Raw genomic sequence first — 17,098 nt, 5'->3', positions numbered from 1 at the left:
TTTTTTTTTTTCTTTTTTTTTTTTTCTTTTTTTTTTTTTTTTTTTCCCCCCGAAAAGGAAACAAACAATCAAATCAAAACAGAATACATACAGAAGAAACAACATTGAGTACATCACAAGAACAAGAAAGAAACACATTTGCAAAAGAACCATTGATGTTTTTACCAGTGGGGATTCCAGGGTTTGGAAAGGGAAGGTAGTACCAGTCAGAGGAATACCAGGACAAGGAGCTTAAAACGTGGACAGCACAAAGAAACAGTTGGAATAGAGCAATGAATCTCAAATCCATGTTGACTAAGTATAGGGCTTTCTGCCTATTGCCGAAGTTGATGTGGGACCAGAAACAAACTTTTATATAGCACTGCCCTTCATGAAAACATGACTGTATGAGTAAACAGTAGTCTTTCTTTGAATTTGGCAAGAATAATTTCAGACTTACATGTAGTAAACTCAATTACAGTTAATCATTAATATGCTTCTGTGCCAGATTCAGAAGACATGAGAAACAGGCCACAATGCACATTTTACATTATGCCATTCCCTTGGGAATTAATAAAACGATTGTCAATGAGGAGTAATTTGTTACTCATAGAATAAGTATCTCCCTTGAGGAAAAAGAACGGGAGAAAGTTCCACATCTGTCATTGGTATTTCCTTGGAAGTATTTTCCAGGTGGCTATTCATACGATTGCAAATAGACATACAATGTCATGTATCCTATAAAATCTAGGATACCTGAGAACTGTTCACCACAGGAGTTTCCACAAACAGGCACTGGCTGGGCTTTTGTAATGCTATCAGGACTTAATACCAGCAGTAGACAGCTCTTAAGTAAATTTCTTTTCAGTGAATTGAAAAAAGTGTGCTTTATAATACAGAAAATAGTATTATTTGAAGGGATCATAATATCAAGAATAGAGTAACTCTAAGAAGAAAACAAGAAACCTTTATTTGATTTCGCTTTGCTGTTGTTTTCTTGAATTTCCAATAACTGAATAATAGCCTATCAAAAAGTAAATGTTAGTATTATCCCTTTGCTTTAAGAAATTTTTGGCATAGTGTAATTACTGCATCTTGACATTGCCATTGTTGCTTATCAATAACAAAGAAAACCAAAACACATGATTCTAACTGTAGAATTCTGTTAGTTTGCCAAAAAATTGAGATTCCTTCTTCCTTCTTCAACATTTTGCTGACCAAAAGACATCTGCTATGCTTGAGCCTAGTGTTTCTGTTGAAAGGCATATACATATTTTATTTAAAATTCTTAGTTCTCATGGTTGATGGTAACATCTCATGTCAACTACTCTTATAAGACATTTTAAAGTATTTTAGAGTACTGTTGAGGTACAGGAACATTGAATCAAATAGTTTCAAAAGCAAAGATGAGCTACCTGTAAACATTTATACCTCTAAATTAGAGAAGAACTACCTCTTTCTGGTATCAACTCCTGACCACATTAGATAAACCTAGCCAGTGGCAAGTCCTCTCCCCACTAACCACCCTCAAATCCTCACTGGATCCACCACTGATTTCCTGTGTTTGCACAAACCAATGCAGCAATAAAGCTACATTCAAAACACAACATAAATACTACAGGAGGACTATAGCACGAGACTTGGTGTATGTAGAGGTACACTTTTTTGGGGTTTTTTGTTTTTTTTTTTTAAACATTCATCCATGGCAATACTGGGATTGCTAAAATAAAAAGAAATGAAAAAAAAGTTTAAAAAAGCTTGCTGCTCTTACATCTAGCATGCCAGTTACTGTGCAAATTCTGAGAAAGGAAGGAAGAACAAAGCAGGGAGATTTGATGCAAAAATTAAAAATTTTAGAATACATAATTATAATAATAATAGGAGAGAACCACTGGTTTAACACTCTTACAGGAGCAAAAAGAATCTAATGGTGTTCAGGAGCTGTACAGTGCTGACACAAAGCTAACAACAGAAAAAATAAAGAAAATGCAGTTGTGTTTAATAATTACCACGCTCATGAGTGATGACTGAGGAAGGGAGGACATTTAGTTCAATGAAAAGGAAACAAGAAAAAAAAGAAAAAATTGATAAATTGTTTTCAGCAAATGCAGAATTGATTTAGTACTTATTTTGGCAAAATTAGTACTATACTAAAACGTAAGGATCAAATAAACAGAAAAAAAAACAACAAAAAATCCCTGAAATGAGGAAGAACAAAAACGCTCTAGCATCAGCAGAGTTAATTATGCAATGTTCAAATAATTATTTATATTTGCATTCAATAGCAGGAATTTCTAGAAACAGAGGTAGTTATTCATCTTACAATTAAAATTATAAATAAATGTTTAGTACTAGAAATGTTGTCCAAAAGCTTAACGCATTTTTCAGTAAAGTATGAAAGTAATGGTCAAAAACTTGTATGACAGTGTTCAATTTACAGTCACATGACTAAAGCTTAGCCATTTGAGTTCACTGTATTTTGTTTACTCACTTAAATCTAGTAGTCTATATTTAACCTGTAATTTTACTTTGGAGCACCTTTGGAGAAACAGTATTTTATTATCAGTCTTGAAATAATTCAGCCAAATTTAATATTCTATGATACTGATTTTGATACAAGCAATTGAATAGTCAGGAAATATGCTACATAAAAGAGTTACAGGCACAATAGCTAATGAGATATGAAGTGTTGCAGGTATGATCCATGAGCCCCAAAATGCAATGACGATTATGCAGTCAAGCTTTTTTACCTTGTTTTTAAGATAAAAACATGTTAAAAGATTTGGTCACTGTAGGATTCAAACACAAAAATACACTGTAAAAAATATTGTACATAAGGGGAGAAATTGTGCTTTGGTAGCCCTAATAGTCAGGGTAAAAATGAGACTAATTGTTCCAGACAACATAGGAAGGTAATCAAAGAACTTACTGTGAAACAGAAGAAAGAAACCGACAGTGAACTGACAACACAGAGAGTAGAAAGCTGAAGTTGTACAGTCAAAAGTGAAGCTTTTTTTTTTTTTTTTTTTTTTTTAAATATTTTACCACAGACCAACAGAAATGTTTATTTCAAACAAGCAGCTTTCCCAGAAGACTTTTTTCCAAACAGCAAATAGAGTTTTCTTGACCTCTACTATTTAAACTATTGTTTAACTAAATTGTCTGGTTTAAATTCTGGTAAAATCAATTTAAGAAATCAGGTGGGAGATTTTAATTTCATTTTATGCTGAAACTGATTAAGGACTTCTGAAATGTTATACACGTATAAACATTGTTTGTAACTAGAATCTCCTTTCAACTTTGCATGTAGTTTCTTCACTTCTTCAAAATGATGGGTAAGCCTCCTTTGAGACAGTACTGAAACTTATTTACTATTAACAAATATGGGCTTAAACAGACGAATTTTATATAAAATACTTCTAGATATCACATCTTAGCGTCAGACTCTAGACACATATTTAAAGGTTTCTTTCAATTTTTCTTCTACAAAATGTAGAAGAAAAAGTTCACAGATCATTTCTGTCAAATTATTACCTGATCCCTCTTCAGTCACCATGCCAAGGCCTTCTGCTTTGTTTTGACGTTCAAATGCATTTAGATCAAGAACACTGAAATGAGAAAAATTGTATTTGTTCGGAGATTAATTAAATATATGTAGTATTTTATTTTTTGAAAGATAGAGAAGGATTTGTGATTTCATTTAAGCATATAATCATATTAGTGTCAAAAAAGACATATTTCAGTGGCTTACTATACCCGTCTGCTATAAGATTACAAAACTCAGCTTAACATGCTTTTGCCCTGGAAATGGCAGTACAATTTAGTTTTTCATAATCGATCAAAAAAAAGATCACACACGCATATATATATACACACACGCGCACACACTCATTTTCAGGGGCTGCAAAGAAGCCACATTATTGGCTGCTTTCATATTATAGTCAAAATGACTAACCCCAAGAAGAAAGCTTCAGAAGAATCCAAGTCATTTCAAGTTCACCTCTCCCTCCCTTCACACTCTGAAAAATTGAAGATACCAAAAAGGCATCTGTACTCAGTTATCTGGATGTAAGGAATTTGTACTCTTAACAGATTTCCATCTGTGCATTTAAAGGTTCGGACTTTTACTGCTTACCATGTTAGCTTGCCATTAACATTTCTTTTTCATAAGCAAGAAAGTGTAGAAAAATCAAATGAACGTTGATGAACTCCAATCTAACTGAATTCAAGATGAAACTCTGCCAAGGTTGGTGTTACGAGAAACAGGATATCGGAGAGTGACATGACAGAAGGCTGTCTTTTTATTTATATTTTATGTCATTAATACATTATTTATTAATATGGTTTATAAATAGTCTATTTAAATATTTAAATACATATAATCAACACATAACATGTCAAGAAGCAGAAATGAACAAAAAAACATGGTACGTCTTCAGTTTATTAAAACAGTATTCTATGCCTTTTTCTGCACACTAAAATTCTACTAATTCTTCTTACAAAACTGGGGTTTCCCAAAATCTTTATGATTACTTAACAATGATCATTAACCAGGTCTCTGAAGAATTACAGGACATCTTCAGAGTTAAGAATTCACTCCTTAAGAATGCACCTATATTTGGAATTGGTTTTTTGGTATATCTCAAGCAGACATAAGTTTCATAAAAATATCTGAAAACAAATCATTAACTAAGGCAGATTGATATAATATGAAGATTTTTATACCAATACCATACTGTCCTCTATCCTGAATCCAGCACATGGCACTCTTTGGGTATTGTTAGAGAAAAAAAATCCAATTCTTTTTAAAAGAATATATCCTGTAGAATAAAACCTAAATATAAAATAATGAATTTTTAAAGTAGATATTTTCTTACCTACAGGACTGCATAAGACCAGCAAGACTCTGAAAGAAACCCACGTCTTTCTTATCCTTGAGGTAGTCAAGCATTTTCTGCAGTAAAAACAGATCACACATGCAGAGAATTAATATTTACACTATGCATTATTCTATTTACATAATACTATATTGATTCTAGATTGCTAGTGATATTGGTTTTTCGAAATATCTCTAATATTTACAAATTACGTAATGAGTCTTGCTGAGAAAAGTGCAGGTGTCAGAAATAAAAAACATTTAAAGCCCAAATCCTTGAAAGAAAAAAGACAATTTGTTTACTTCTCCTTAAAACATGGAAAATAAAGTCAAATCAGTCAGCAGATTTTTTTTGTGTTGATTATAAAGAGGATCTTACTACTGATCAGCAATACATTTCTGTTCACTACTATTTCAGCACCAGACTGGGATTGTCATGGCCTTAATTTATTTTAGCTTATTTTAGATGCAATAGCACATCAGTAGTCAGAGGAGTGTTTTTACATTTGTTTTAGCTGCAGTGTAATCAGTACTACTCTTCTGATAATAGATTACAATAACAAGAATTCATTCACTGATTCTGGAACGAATATGCTGTCAAGCGAAGATACAGGATCAAACCAGAAGCCCAGATGTGAAAAAAAAAAAAATCACAGTGGTCAAAGATCAATTTCAGCTGGAATGAGAGTGGTGAGGTGCTGGCACAGGCTGCCCAGAGAGGTTGTGGATGCCCCAACCCTGGAGGTGTTCAAGGCCAGACTGGATGGGGCCCTGGGCAGCCTGGTCTAGTATTAAATGGGGAGGTTGGTGGCCCTGCATGTGGCGGGGGGGTTGGAGATTCGTGATCCTTGAGGTCCCTTCCAACCCGGGCCATTCTGCGATTCTGTGATTCTGTAAGAATTCACTTCATGAATGAGATAAAACTTTTTTTTACAAGTAACAAAAATAATAGGAAAAAAAGGTAATAAGCAAAGTCCAACAAAAAAGAAAAAAAAAATCAGACAAAACATAATGTTATCACAACCTTACATAGATCCAAGATGGTGGAAAAAGAACCCACACCATCAATAGAAAACTAATTGTAGTAAAGAACACCAAATGAGGATGACTTTTCAAAATTACTTCCACATGCCTTCCTCTGCCCCTGCCATTATTCCCAAGGAACTGAGGAGTTCATGCTAGGGCCCAAAGAAAAATTGGAAAGGTGAACATAACACCTGAGGGCCCAAAGAAAAATTGGAAAGGTGAACATAACACCTGAGGAAAGGAGTAGAAATGAGGCAATTGAAAAACAGCAATTCTTACTATACTATTGATGCTTTTATTTTATATATAAATGTAACTTAGACTACAAGGATTATTATATTAACCAGATTCATAACTGTCCTGCATTCTGATTAAAAACCTTAACAATTTTTTCTTTTTATTTTCAAAAACTAAACTGTTGTATTTTAAATTCAGATTAAATAACTATGTACGCTTTATAATTTTTCTAAGTCATTTACTGTCAGGACAATACAAAGAACTGGCAAATGTTCAAATAGATAATTCTCTAGATAATTTGTGTACTTTCAAGTCACTTTCTGGAAATGATAGCCTCAGAAATTGTTGTCTTTTTGGCTTTCCTCGACTTCTTCAATAGCTGACAGAGGAGCCTAACTATTCCCAGTTTCCTGTATTCCTTGAAATCACCCCACTGCAATGTAGTAATGGCAAAGCTGAAACTTTCCAGACTAAGGAATCTTGAAGTACTACAGAACACTTAATGTAGCCTGTGTGAGGCACTTCTCTTCAACATACAGAATACTGTCAAAATACAAGAATTGCCCCCCTCTGCTCACTACATTATGTGATCATAAACTAACAAATCAGGTTTCACTTCTCTGCTTTTATCAAAAACACTGTCCAAGGTATAAGCTAAGGACTTTTGATGTGTAAAAATTTCTCTGTGAATACTGAAACCAGCAATTTTTCTCTGCTGTCTCAAGACAATAGCAAATTCCCCTCAGAAATTATTTCACAAAATTCTTCATAAGACAATAACAATTTAACAGTTTTTCCATTCCAGACAAACTGAAAAACATTTATTTTAGCCTTGCATTCTGCAGATTAACTATGCATATAGATAAAAAGAATATATCTAACAAACAAGGTATTATTTTGTAAACTGTTTTCTTCTGGGGATGATGTTAAGAGTACAAACAGTACTTGAAAATAGTCTTACTACAAATTTCATTACGATAATAAGGACTTTTTTTTATAATCACAGAATGGCCCGGGTTGGAAGGGACCTCAAGGATCATGAATCTCCAACCCCCCTGCCATAACATAAAGTTCTGTACTGACTAGAATGAGTGAAAATAGATGAATATTTTACCTGCTGAACAGTAGAATTTCCTCCATTTAAGATGGCAATCCCAAGTTTCAGGGTAGCTGCAACCATTGGTCCCATCTCACCTTAAAATCATAAAATATAATTTTAGATCACACTTTAAAATGAGAATGTTCTATTGACTTATCCATGCACTGACTTCAATGGCAGTTATCAGTAGGGACATTCCTGTTTCTCATGTAAAACAGTACGCTTCATGCTAGCTTGCTTGAGTTAAGACCTTTGTGAGCACTTTTTAAAAACTGCAATTTCAAAGTTCATCAGAAATATAAAATTGATTAAAAAAAAAAAATTACCTTTACTAGCACTGATTGTCTGAAGAACCATCTCAGCAGCACCCCGGTCATGCAGTCTGGCTTGCTGATACAGAAGTTTTTGCTTTTCCATTTCTTTTTCCTGAATAAAAATTCCAGTCATTTAAGATGAAAACTTCAGGTTTTTTGTTTTCTCTTAGTATATGGGCTCTATGGCAACATCATGGACCAACTTAATACAGACAGTGCTAGCCAACAGATATTTAACACGTTCAAGAAATATTATCCCTCGGTATTTTTCTTTAATGTGTTTTTAGTAGTTTATCTGAAAAGAGTTATTTCAATTGTAAATAATTAGGTTAGTTCAAAGCCCATATTCATTATATATTTACTGCGTATATAAAACTTGCACATGTGTGCAACAGTTGACACTCAATAATCTTCTGCAGTGGGACCATAACTTAATACTGCTCAGCATATGGCTCTTGAGTTGCAAGTTCTTGCTGAATACCACAGTAACCAAAGCATTTCACATTTTTTTGCACAACTTCTCATTACAACACAATACAGATTGCCCACCCTACCAAAAGAGTATTTGACAGAATGCACTGTGCTTTTATATTTCACATCCTATAGCGGCAACAAACAATACTGCATGGCACTGCTTGAGCAATGGTGAAGTTTGTTCTTTATAATTTAAACTACTACTGAAAAAAAAACAACAAAGAAGAGCATAAGGAGCAAACATAAAGGCACAGTTAACTCCAGATGAATTTAAAGTTTCACAAAATTAATTGAAGTCTGCTGGAGAATTGAGGATGACTAAGCAGTATAAGTTGCAAAATGGACGTTGCATAGAGCCCTATGACAGTGAGTCCATCAGATGGCGTGGTAGAAAGCTTACTCAACAGGAACATGACACAATCAGTTAGTATCATGTCCAAAAACACAACGCCCAAAACATGTATGACCTAAAAGCAGGAACAGCTGCAGCAGAAGTAGCCAGAATGACAGCTTTGCTGCCATAAACTTTCCATCAAAGTTACAGAAAAAAAGACATTGGAAGATGGAAGAGGTTTAAAAAATGAAGGCTTGCTATATAGAGGGTATGAATAATAAATTAAAAGAAAAAAGAAGAGGGAAAAAGAGAAATGCATTTAAATGAATGAAGAAAACCTTTAACTCAAAAGCAAACCAACACAGACATTTATGCTGTTACCAGAGAGTTCTCGCCGAGGCTGGCAAATTTGTTTCTTAAATCTTTGATATTATCGTGCTGCGGAAACAAAATTCATCAGGGTTTTTTTTTCACACTATTAGCTCTCCTATGGTTAAATTGTATCTTTCTTTTTTTTTTTTTTTTTTTAAATTAAGTGACAGAGCTAGATGGAGGCATAAAAAAGAAAAAAAAAATGGCAGCTTTGCTTTATATTTAGCCATGCTAAAGTTTAAAAGGTTTGCCTTCATGTTTAAACCTCTTCCTGGGAGTTCAATGAAAACAAAACAGAAACATACACACATATGCACCTGTGTGTGCGCACACACACATACACCACTAGAAAACTGTGACATCACAGGTTCAATACACCTACAATAAAATATTTTCATTTGTATCAGTCACTGTTTATTTAAAAAAAAAAAAAAAAAAAACTTTTCCTATTCAGAGTTACTTTTTGTTTTAGACCCAACAATCTTTCAAGTTGTCTTTCATTGCAAGATTTATTATTCACAAACCTACCACCAGATATACAGCTTTCATTATACGATATTCTTGGGTTCTTAAAAATGGGTACACGAAGGATACAGTTGTGTAATCTCCAGACTAAAAAAGTAGGTATGCACAATTCTGGCAATGGCACTTTAGCAGAACAGAACAAACAGATATTGCTGAAGAACTTGAAGTCAAAAGGGTGGCATTTCCCATGAGATATCAAGCTGTTTAGGCAATCAGAGTAGATAAAAACAAAACAAATCTTAAAAAAAGAATCAACAACCATTTCTTCTGAAAACAATCCTTCATTTGGTGATAAGTCCCAACAAATAGCACATTGCCTTCTTCAGCCTGTCACTGCATTTTTTCTGTTGCTTTCCCTATGCAACTTTAATACATAAACATATAAGTCAGGCTGAGAAAGCAGAGCAGTACAAATCCTGCAACATGGCAGCACTGATTTTTAGTAAGTAATCCATAATACAGAAGGTATGAAACAAATAGAGCTGGCTGCTCAGGTTATCCAATTTTCTATAAAGTACACTTATTGCTAATAGTTACCTATGATAACAAACTGGGGTTTTGTGCTTTATTGTGCCTGTCAGTTAACATCAAGAAAACTACTAGAATAACTAACCAGTGGCTTGAATTTTCTGGCATTCAATAAAATCATAACAACACTACGTAAAAACGTCTCATACCACCTGAAATACTTGAAGTAATTAAGCTAAATAAATAAGCAAATAATTTTAAAACAAATCTAATGTTTCTTGAGTGTTTACATTTATATAGAAAAAAAGCTGATCACTTAGAAATGCATTCGCACATTACAGATGTTCTCCACAAAGCTTCTATGATGAAGAATTTTCATCACACTGAAAGCAGAGATTTTTTTATTTTACTTTTTTTTTAGTGATACTAAGAAATTAGAGGCCAAAACCACAAATTGGGAAAAATAAAAAAGAGTTTTTGAAAGTCCAGATGACAAGATATCAAAATATAGTAATAAGTTAAAAAGAAAATTACTAAATTCCTAAAAGAAAAAAAAATCTTAGAAGTGAACTTTTAGTAAAACTGTTCTCTGCAATTCTAAAGCCATTTTTCTGTCCTCTGTTGTACTTTCTTCCTCTATGTATTTTTCCATAGTTAATGAATACTGATATATCACAATACCACATATTTACAAACCTATCAGTTGATACTACTAGTAAAGCATTAGTAAATACTTCTGAAAACCTTTGAAAGTGCTTTTTAAGCGTCATCACTAAAAGCGATAACTTTACAAATTAACTGCCATATTCTTAGATACATGCAGTCTCTAAGTAATTTTTTAATTTCCTCAAAAATAAACCTACTCAATTTGAATGTAGTAATTCCAGTTGAATTCCTGCAGTAGGGGTTTATTAAATATTACTAAGTGAACATATGCTTTGATCTACTCTATCTTAACTCAATACCTTCATAAATTCAAAAATATTCCATACAATTCCTCACTACACGTTTCCTTTTTGTAAAAATTTCTCCATTTCTGCTTGCAGCAGTATCTTTGCTGATGAATGACATGTTTACCCTGTCATTCAATTATATTTTTCTCTCTTGTAATGAACTTTTCTTTCACACGTTGCTGCTAACATATTCTTGCTGTATCAATAATGATGTCTCATCATATCAATTCTCATTCAGGTAGATAGGAATTAATATTGCTATGAGTCTTAAAGAGGAAAAATATTGTATTTGGGATCTTTCAAATCTGTGTGTTCTCAGTTTCCAGATTTTTTTTTTTCTTTCTGTTGACACAAATCATACCTATGAAACCACACATTACTTCCAAACTGTGCCATTACTTCTTGTTTAATGGTGAGTAATAAATAGTTTAAATAGTTTAACTCTCTATGTTAGTTAAAAATAAAAAACTCCACAAAATTAATGGATCATTTAGAATATTTCGCTATGACTACATCTGAATTCTTTAGCTGAAGCACCACATCTTCCTTAGAGCAATAGGCTTGGCAAGATAATTAAGGAATTACTGCACCTAAAATAATCACAGAACCCTGCGGCATGCCTAGGAGTACTCTTGCAAAGTACAACATCAATGCAGCTGGAACACTGTAGCATGAAGCAATGCTGACAGACGCAGAAGACAAAAGCAGCCAGAACACATGATGAATTATCTTAATGAGTAGACTCAAATAATCATTTATTACGATGCTTCTGAACTGAAACCAATTAAAACCACAGGTATTTGATATATCATTTACTTTGTAAAGAGATTCTCTTTAAGACTTTTGTAGTATACTTCCATAATCAGTTGTAGGTTATGTTACTCATTTTCCCCAAAGCAACCATATAACAAAAACTGAGAAGCAACTGACCTTATAATTAAGAATGTATTAATTGAACTGATCCTAAGTCAGTGATATCATAAAACTGGATTGTGGAGAATCCAAACACTGCAAATAGGTAGAAGCAAATGACAAGTGAAGGGTTGACTGTCCAGTGGTGGACACAAGTTCTCTAACTGGATGAAAAAAAAACATAAGAAAATATTTCCTGCTAAAGTCTATGATTAAAAAAAAAAAAAAAGTGATTGATGAAAACGGGCACGGGTTGACTGGGGGAACACAGGAAGAAAACAAGACAAAGAAGATCCTGGAAATAAAAATAGCACAATATCAACATCGTGACATAAGGAAGAGTAGAGACACAATGTCACACATTAGGTAAGTAGTGACACTGTGTAAATCTGTTTGTGTTTTGAAGTGTAAGGCAGAAAAGCCATTCACTCAGGCTATAACAACTTCCTAGCTTGTCTCCCTTCATAAAAAAAAAAAACATCTGCAAAGTATTCCTTCAACAATCTGACCCCAGGGGTGATTCCTCAGCCGGTATATAGAAAGTCTTCTACACAATGTGCTCTACATAGTCTCTTGTCCTCCAGTTTAAGACTCTTAACAACATTCTCAGCTTTATTTGAACTTTATATGCATACCATTCTGTACAGAAATATATTATCCGCTCAAAGAATAGAGAAATGACCAAATGCTATCACAAGATTAACAGATCCATGCTGACATCTGCATCATTGGAATGACTGTGAAAAGACCTTCTAAGCTACCCTATATTATTCTCATAAATCTGGACTATGCATCAAAAATTAAGCAAGATTACAGGTAATCACAGAATGAAAACTTTCATCTTGCAACTTTCTTACCTCTACAGAAATTCTCTAATAAGAACTCAAACTAAATGTTCATTTGCGATGACCCAAATACCAGTTGCAAAAAGAAAAATAGTTTATTTAAACATCAATGAGTTTCAGAATAATGGCAGCTTTACCTACTAAGAAAATCAGCACAGGAAGCAATTAACCACCAGTGGAACACATGGGGTCTTCAAGAAATGTGAGGATAGTTTGTAGTTCCCTGTCTACAGTCAAAGGAAGATGTAATATAGCTCTAAATACAAATCTAAACTGGAATGCATCAGCTAACAGTGTTTAAAAAAGATGATATTCAACAACACACCAAAAGAAATGAAAACAGTACGAACAACTAAAAAAAACATCACCACTCTCATTGTAAACACTTCACTTGAACATAGGAAGTTCCATACAAACATGCGGAAGAACTTCTTTATGGTAAAGGTGACAGAGCACTGGAACAGGCTGCCCAGAGGGGTTATGGAGTCTCCCCTTCCAGGCAGATATCCAAGGCCCATCTGGACACCCACCTGTGCGACTTATTGTAGGGTACCTGCTTTAGCAGGGGTGTTGGACTCACTGGTCTCCTAAGGTCCCTTACAACCCCAGCAATTCTGTGACTTTGTGATGAACAGACAACTTTATTGTTTATTTGTATTCTGGCCTCCAGACTGCCCACACAACGATTCAGAAACAGATTATTTTTAGAGAAATGAGACTACACTGCATAAAGTATGAGCATGAAAATTGAAGATAAAATGCATTCCTCATTTCTGCCACATTCTAAGTTTGCCCAAAGGTTTCTGTTTGATCTGATTGGGAAAAGATTTAGTACTTCAAACATCAGCTACATTCTTAAAGTCTAAGGGACCAGGAGAGCTTTATTCCATCCTGATTGAATGTCAGTTTTTTTTAACTTTCAGACGAGCATGGAATAAAATATAACCATAGAACTAGCAAGGTTAGAAAAGATCTCCAAGATCATCCAGTCTAACTGCCCATCTACCACCAATATTTCCCACTAAGCCATGTCTCTCAGTACAACATCTAAATGTTTCTTGAATGCTTTCAGGGACAGTGATTCCACCACATCTCTAGGCAGTCTGTTCCATCGCTGGTTGGCTCTTTTAGAGAAGATTTTCCTAACATCCAAACTCAAACTCTGCTAGTGCGACTAGAGGCCATTCCCTCTAGTCCTATTGCTAGTTACGTGGCAGTAGTTGACCTCCACTTCACTACAACCTTCCTTCAGGGAGCTGAAGAGAGCAATATGGTCTCCCCAAGCCTCCTCTTCTGCAGACTTAACAATCACAGTTCCCTCAGCCAATCCTCACAATGCTTGCCCTCCAGACCCCTTACCAGCTTCGCTGCCCTTTTCTGAACATGCTGCACCAGGGCCTCAGTGTCTGTCCTGTAGTGAGGGGCCCAAAACTAAACACAGTACTTGAGCTGCAGCCTCACCACGGCTGAGTACAGAGGGACAATCAGTTCCCTGCTCCTGCTGGCAACACCATTTGTTACAATCCAGATGCCATCGGCCTTCTTGCCCACTTGGGCACACTGCTGGCTCATGTTCAGACAAGTGTCAACCATCATCCCCAGGTCCATTTCCTCTACACAGTCTTCCAGTCACTCTGCTCCAAGCCTGTAGAACTGCATGGGGTTGTTGTGGCCAAAGTACAGGACACGGTACTTGTTAACTTCATCTCAATGGCCTCAACTCAGCAATCTAGCCTGGCCAGATCCCTCTTTGTAAGGCCCTCCTACCCCCAGGTAGATCGATCCATCCTGCCAAGTTGGTGTGATCTGCAAACTTACTGAGAGTGAAATCAATACCTCGTCCAAGTAATCAGTAAAGATCTTAAACGGGACAGGACCCAATATGGACTTAACACCATACTTCAAGATAGGCAAGCAGAGAGACAGAAATACACAAAGGCACACACACACTTGTCATATATAGTCTCACAACTTTACAACAGTTTCCTGTCAAGCATGAAGGAAGCAACAGTTTGTATCTTTTTCCTTTTGAAAACACTTCTCCATCAGAAAAACAGACTCATTTTTAAGGAACATATAACATTTAGTGTATGGAAACTATATAGGCAAAGCGTCAGACAAGTGGTGTTTGAATAGTTCAGCAGAAGAAATAAAGACTGTACTACACAGACTGACTACATACTTTCTCCTGGGCTTTTTTAGTATGTATGATGTGTTTGTAGAAGTTATAATACTTTTTAAACAATTCTTCGCATGCCTGTATGAATACATTCATCTTCTAGATTAATGCTTTTAATGTATGAAGGTGTAACAGAACTGAGCAAACTTTCGAAGGTGTAAGAATGAAATAGATCTTGAAGTACATCTTCTCTTTCTGAAGTTCTATAGGAAATTCTTTCTTTTGCAAGCTGATTGTTAGTAAGTGCAAACCCAAAACCACAAAGATCTTGATTTTTTTCAGTGGAGAAGTCTAGATCTCCATATTGCCATATTGCACTGAATTCTGAAACCACTGCTAGGAGCCTCACCATTAGGCAAATCTGCACATTTCTATCTCAAGTCATCCTATTTAGTCTAGCCTCCATTAGCCACAAACCAAATAACCACATTTAAAAGCCTCAGAACCAAAAAATAGCTACCACACACGCTATAGCTCTGCTCAAAACATCATCTTTGCAGTATTATCAGCAAGCAGTTTGATTCAAAAATGGAAACTTCTACTCGCATGAAGCATGCTGGAAAGATGGTGCTTGAACTATGGGCCGATCTTTTAGAAATTGGTGGTGAGACTTTTGTTGAGAGTCATATAAGATTAGGTAAGAAACCGAGTCACTGTACTAATTACAATTGTAAAATTTTACACCAATTACCTCTAAGATTTTAGAGAAAGCATGGAACAACAAAGAATCACTGCAGTTATAGAGTAGTTAGGGAGTTTCTATCAAGTATGATGACACTGAAGGCTAAGATCTCCATCTACTCCAAATGATCTAAACCACAGTTAAGCTACAATAGAACTGATGAGATCACTGTGACAAATATTGGACGAACAATTCTGCTATTTTATCATAAATGCATATCTACTAAGATACAGAAGACAAGTGCCTTCAGAGGACTTTCCCTTCAGAGACATGTATATCAGATAAATCATTCAAATTAAATTATAACCAGAAAGAAGATAACTAAAGCACAAAAAGCAAGAAAAATAAAACAATATGAACAAGCCAAATGAGACTCAGTTTTCCCCAAAATGGCAATGTGTTTTTGTATGAACTTCTCCTAAATAATTCTTGCTGTCTTTAACAAGATTCTGCACACAAGAAGGGTTGGGTGAAGAGATGTCATGCTAGAACAAAAATGTTAGAAAAATGTTTTCAAGATCTTTTAGATGAAATTATTCAAGATGTTGGGCCTAAAAGTCACAAAACTAGACCCAGACAAATACACACACATTTTTTTGTTTTACCTTGCTGCGTTGGGATCCTGTGACCTTAAGGAAGGGCAAGGACAAGAAGCGAAATAGCAATAAGAAAAATAAGTCCAAAATTTTTTTCTGCAGGTAAGTGACTGACCAAATGAATACACAAAATTGTTTTTTGAAGAGCTAATGCATAATTTGAGTAGAAGTTTCATAGCTACAGAAAAAAAAAATAATGTAAACAAGAATAATCTTTCAAAAGACAAATTTGAATACTAAACGAAAAACTCAGTATAATTCAGATAAGGAACATTAATTAAACCCTTACTTGTAATGTACGTTTAACTCAGTGACTTTCCATTTATACACTTTTGCATTTATAAACATATGTCTTTTAAATATTTAATAAGCATGCATTAGTATACTGACAAAAACTTACAGAAATTTGTTTAGTCAGTGATAATGTCATACATTGCATTTCCAGAAATAAAACTAAAAAAAGGAGCATGAAAATTTGGAATCACACTTAGTTATTTATCATAAAACAGAAAACGATATATTAGTTCAGTTTGTAATTCAGCTGTTCTACAATTCTGGAAGGACTAAAAGGAATTGGTACTTTTTTTAACTTCTGTATGTTGCGAAACAGGAAACATAGACTACAGCAGATCCTTGCTACCTCATACAGCATTTAAAAAACATTCATAGCATCTGATATGTATAAAACAATGAGAGCTAATTGTAAGCATGCCCCAAACCCCTCCTCAAAAAACTAAACAGCATTCATAGTTTCATATCAGATAAATCATTATATCTATAAATATTAAAAAAGAATAAAATCATGCATTTCATGTTTCTCTGCTTTAGTAAATGTACTGAACACAAGTATTAATTGATTAGCAAATAAATACAAGACAGCTTTTTATGTCAGAATCATATATCCTCAAAGTTTTCACAAGTTAACTCTTTACTGTCCCTCAGAATAACAAATTTCTCTTGATTTTCATTTTCTTGTTGGAAAAAGAGAGACAGATCACAGAGCAAACAAGGGCTCACATCTTTTACTGTTGCAATAAACTCACATATTTGCGTTTCCTCTTGCAGAGGATAGCACTAAAAGTTCTATATTAATCCACAATAAATACAGCTTTCTATTTTCAAGATAAGAAAATGCTTGACAGTGTTCATTAAAAAAAATTAAAAAGCATCTTCTATTAAGAAGTACTACTGTATAGAGAAAATTAAAAATACTGCATAAATTACTGG

At 34.4% G+C, this 17,098-nt stretch overlaps 1 protein-coding gene across 1 annotated transcript in view; it reads right to left on the bottom strand.

The window, feature by feature from the left end:
- RYR2 (ryanodine receptor 2) overlaps positions 1-17,098 on the bottom strand; it is a 340,802-nt gene that overhangs the window by 34,184 nt on the left and 289,520 nt on the right. Inside the window, exons 81-86 of the mRNA XM_042817920.1 lie at positions 15,881-15,904; positions 8,721-8,777; positions 7,544-7,643; positions 7,233-7,312; positions 4,857-4,933; positions 3,514-3,587 (exon numbers count right to left, since the gene is read on the bottom strand). Coding sequence (XP_042673854.1) covers positions 3,514-3,587; positions 4,857-4,933; positions 7,233-7,312; positions 7,544-7,643; positions 8,721-8,777; positions 15,881-15,904 — 412 coding nt within the window. The remainder of the gene's footprint in view (positions 1-3,513; positions 3,588-4,856; positions 4,934-7,232; positions 7,313-7,543; positions 7,644-8,720; positions 8,778-15,880; positions 15,905-17,098) is intronic.

The sequence above is a fragment of the Centrocercus urophasianus genome, unplaced genomic scaffold (assembly GCF_019232065.1).
Source record: "Centrocercus urophasianus isolate 14NV4802_14NV808 unplaced genomic scaffold, USGS_Curo_1.0 seq_10, whole genome shotgun sequence".
Taxonomy (NCBI): Eukaryota; Metazoa; Chordata; class Aves; order Galliformes; family Phasianidae; genus Centrocercus; species Centrocercus urophasianus.
Note: the sequence above shows the minus strand (reverse complement) of the source record. Positions and strands in the feature narration are given on the sequence as shown.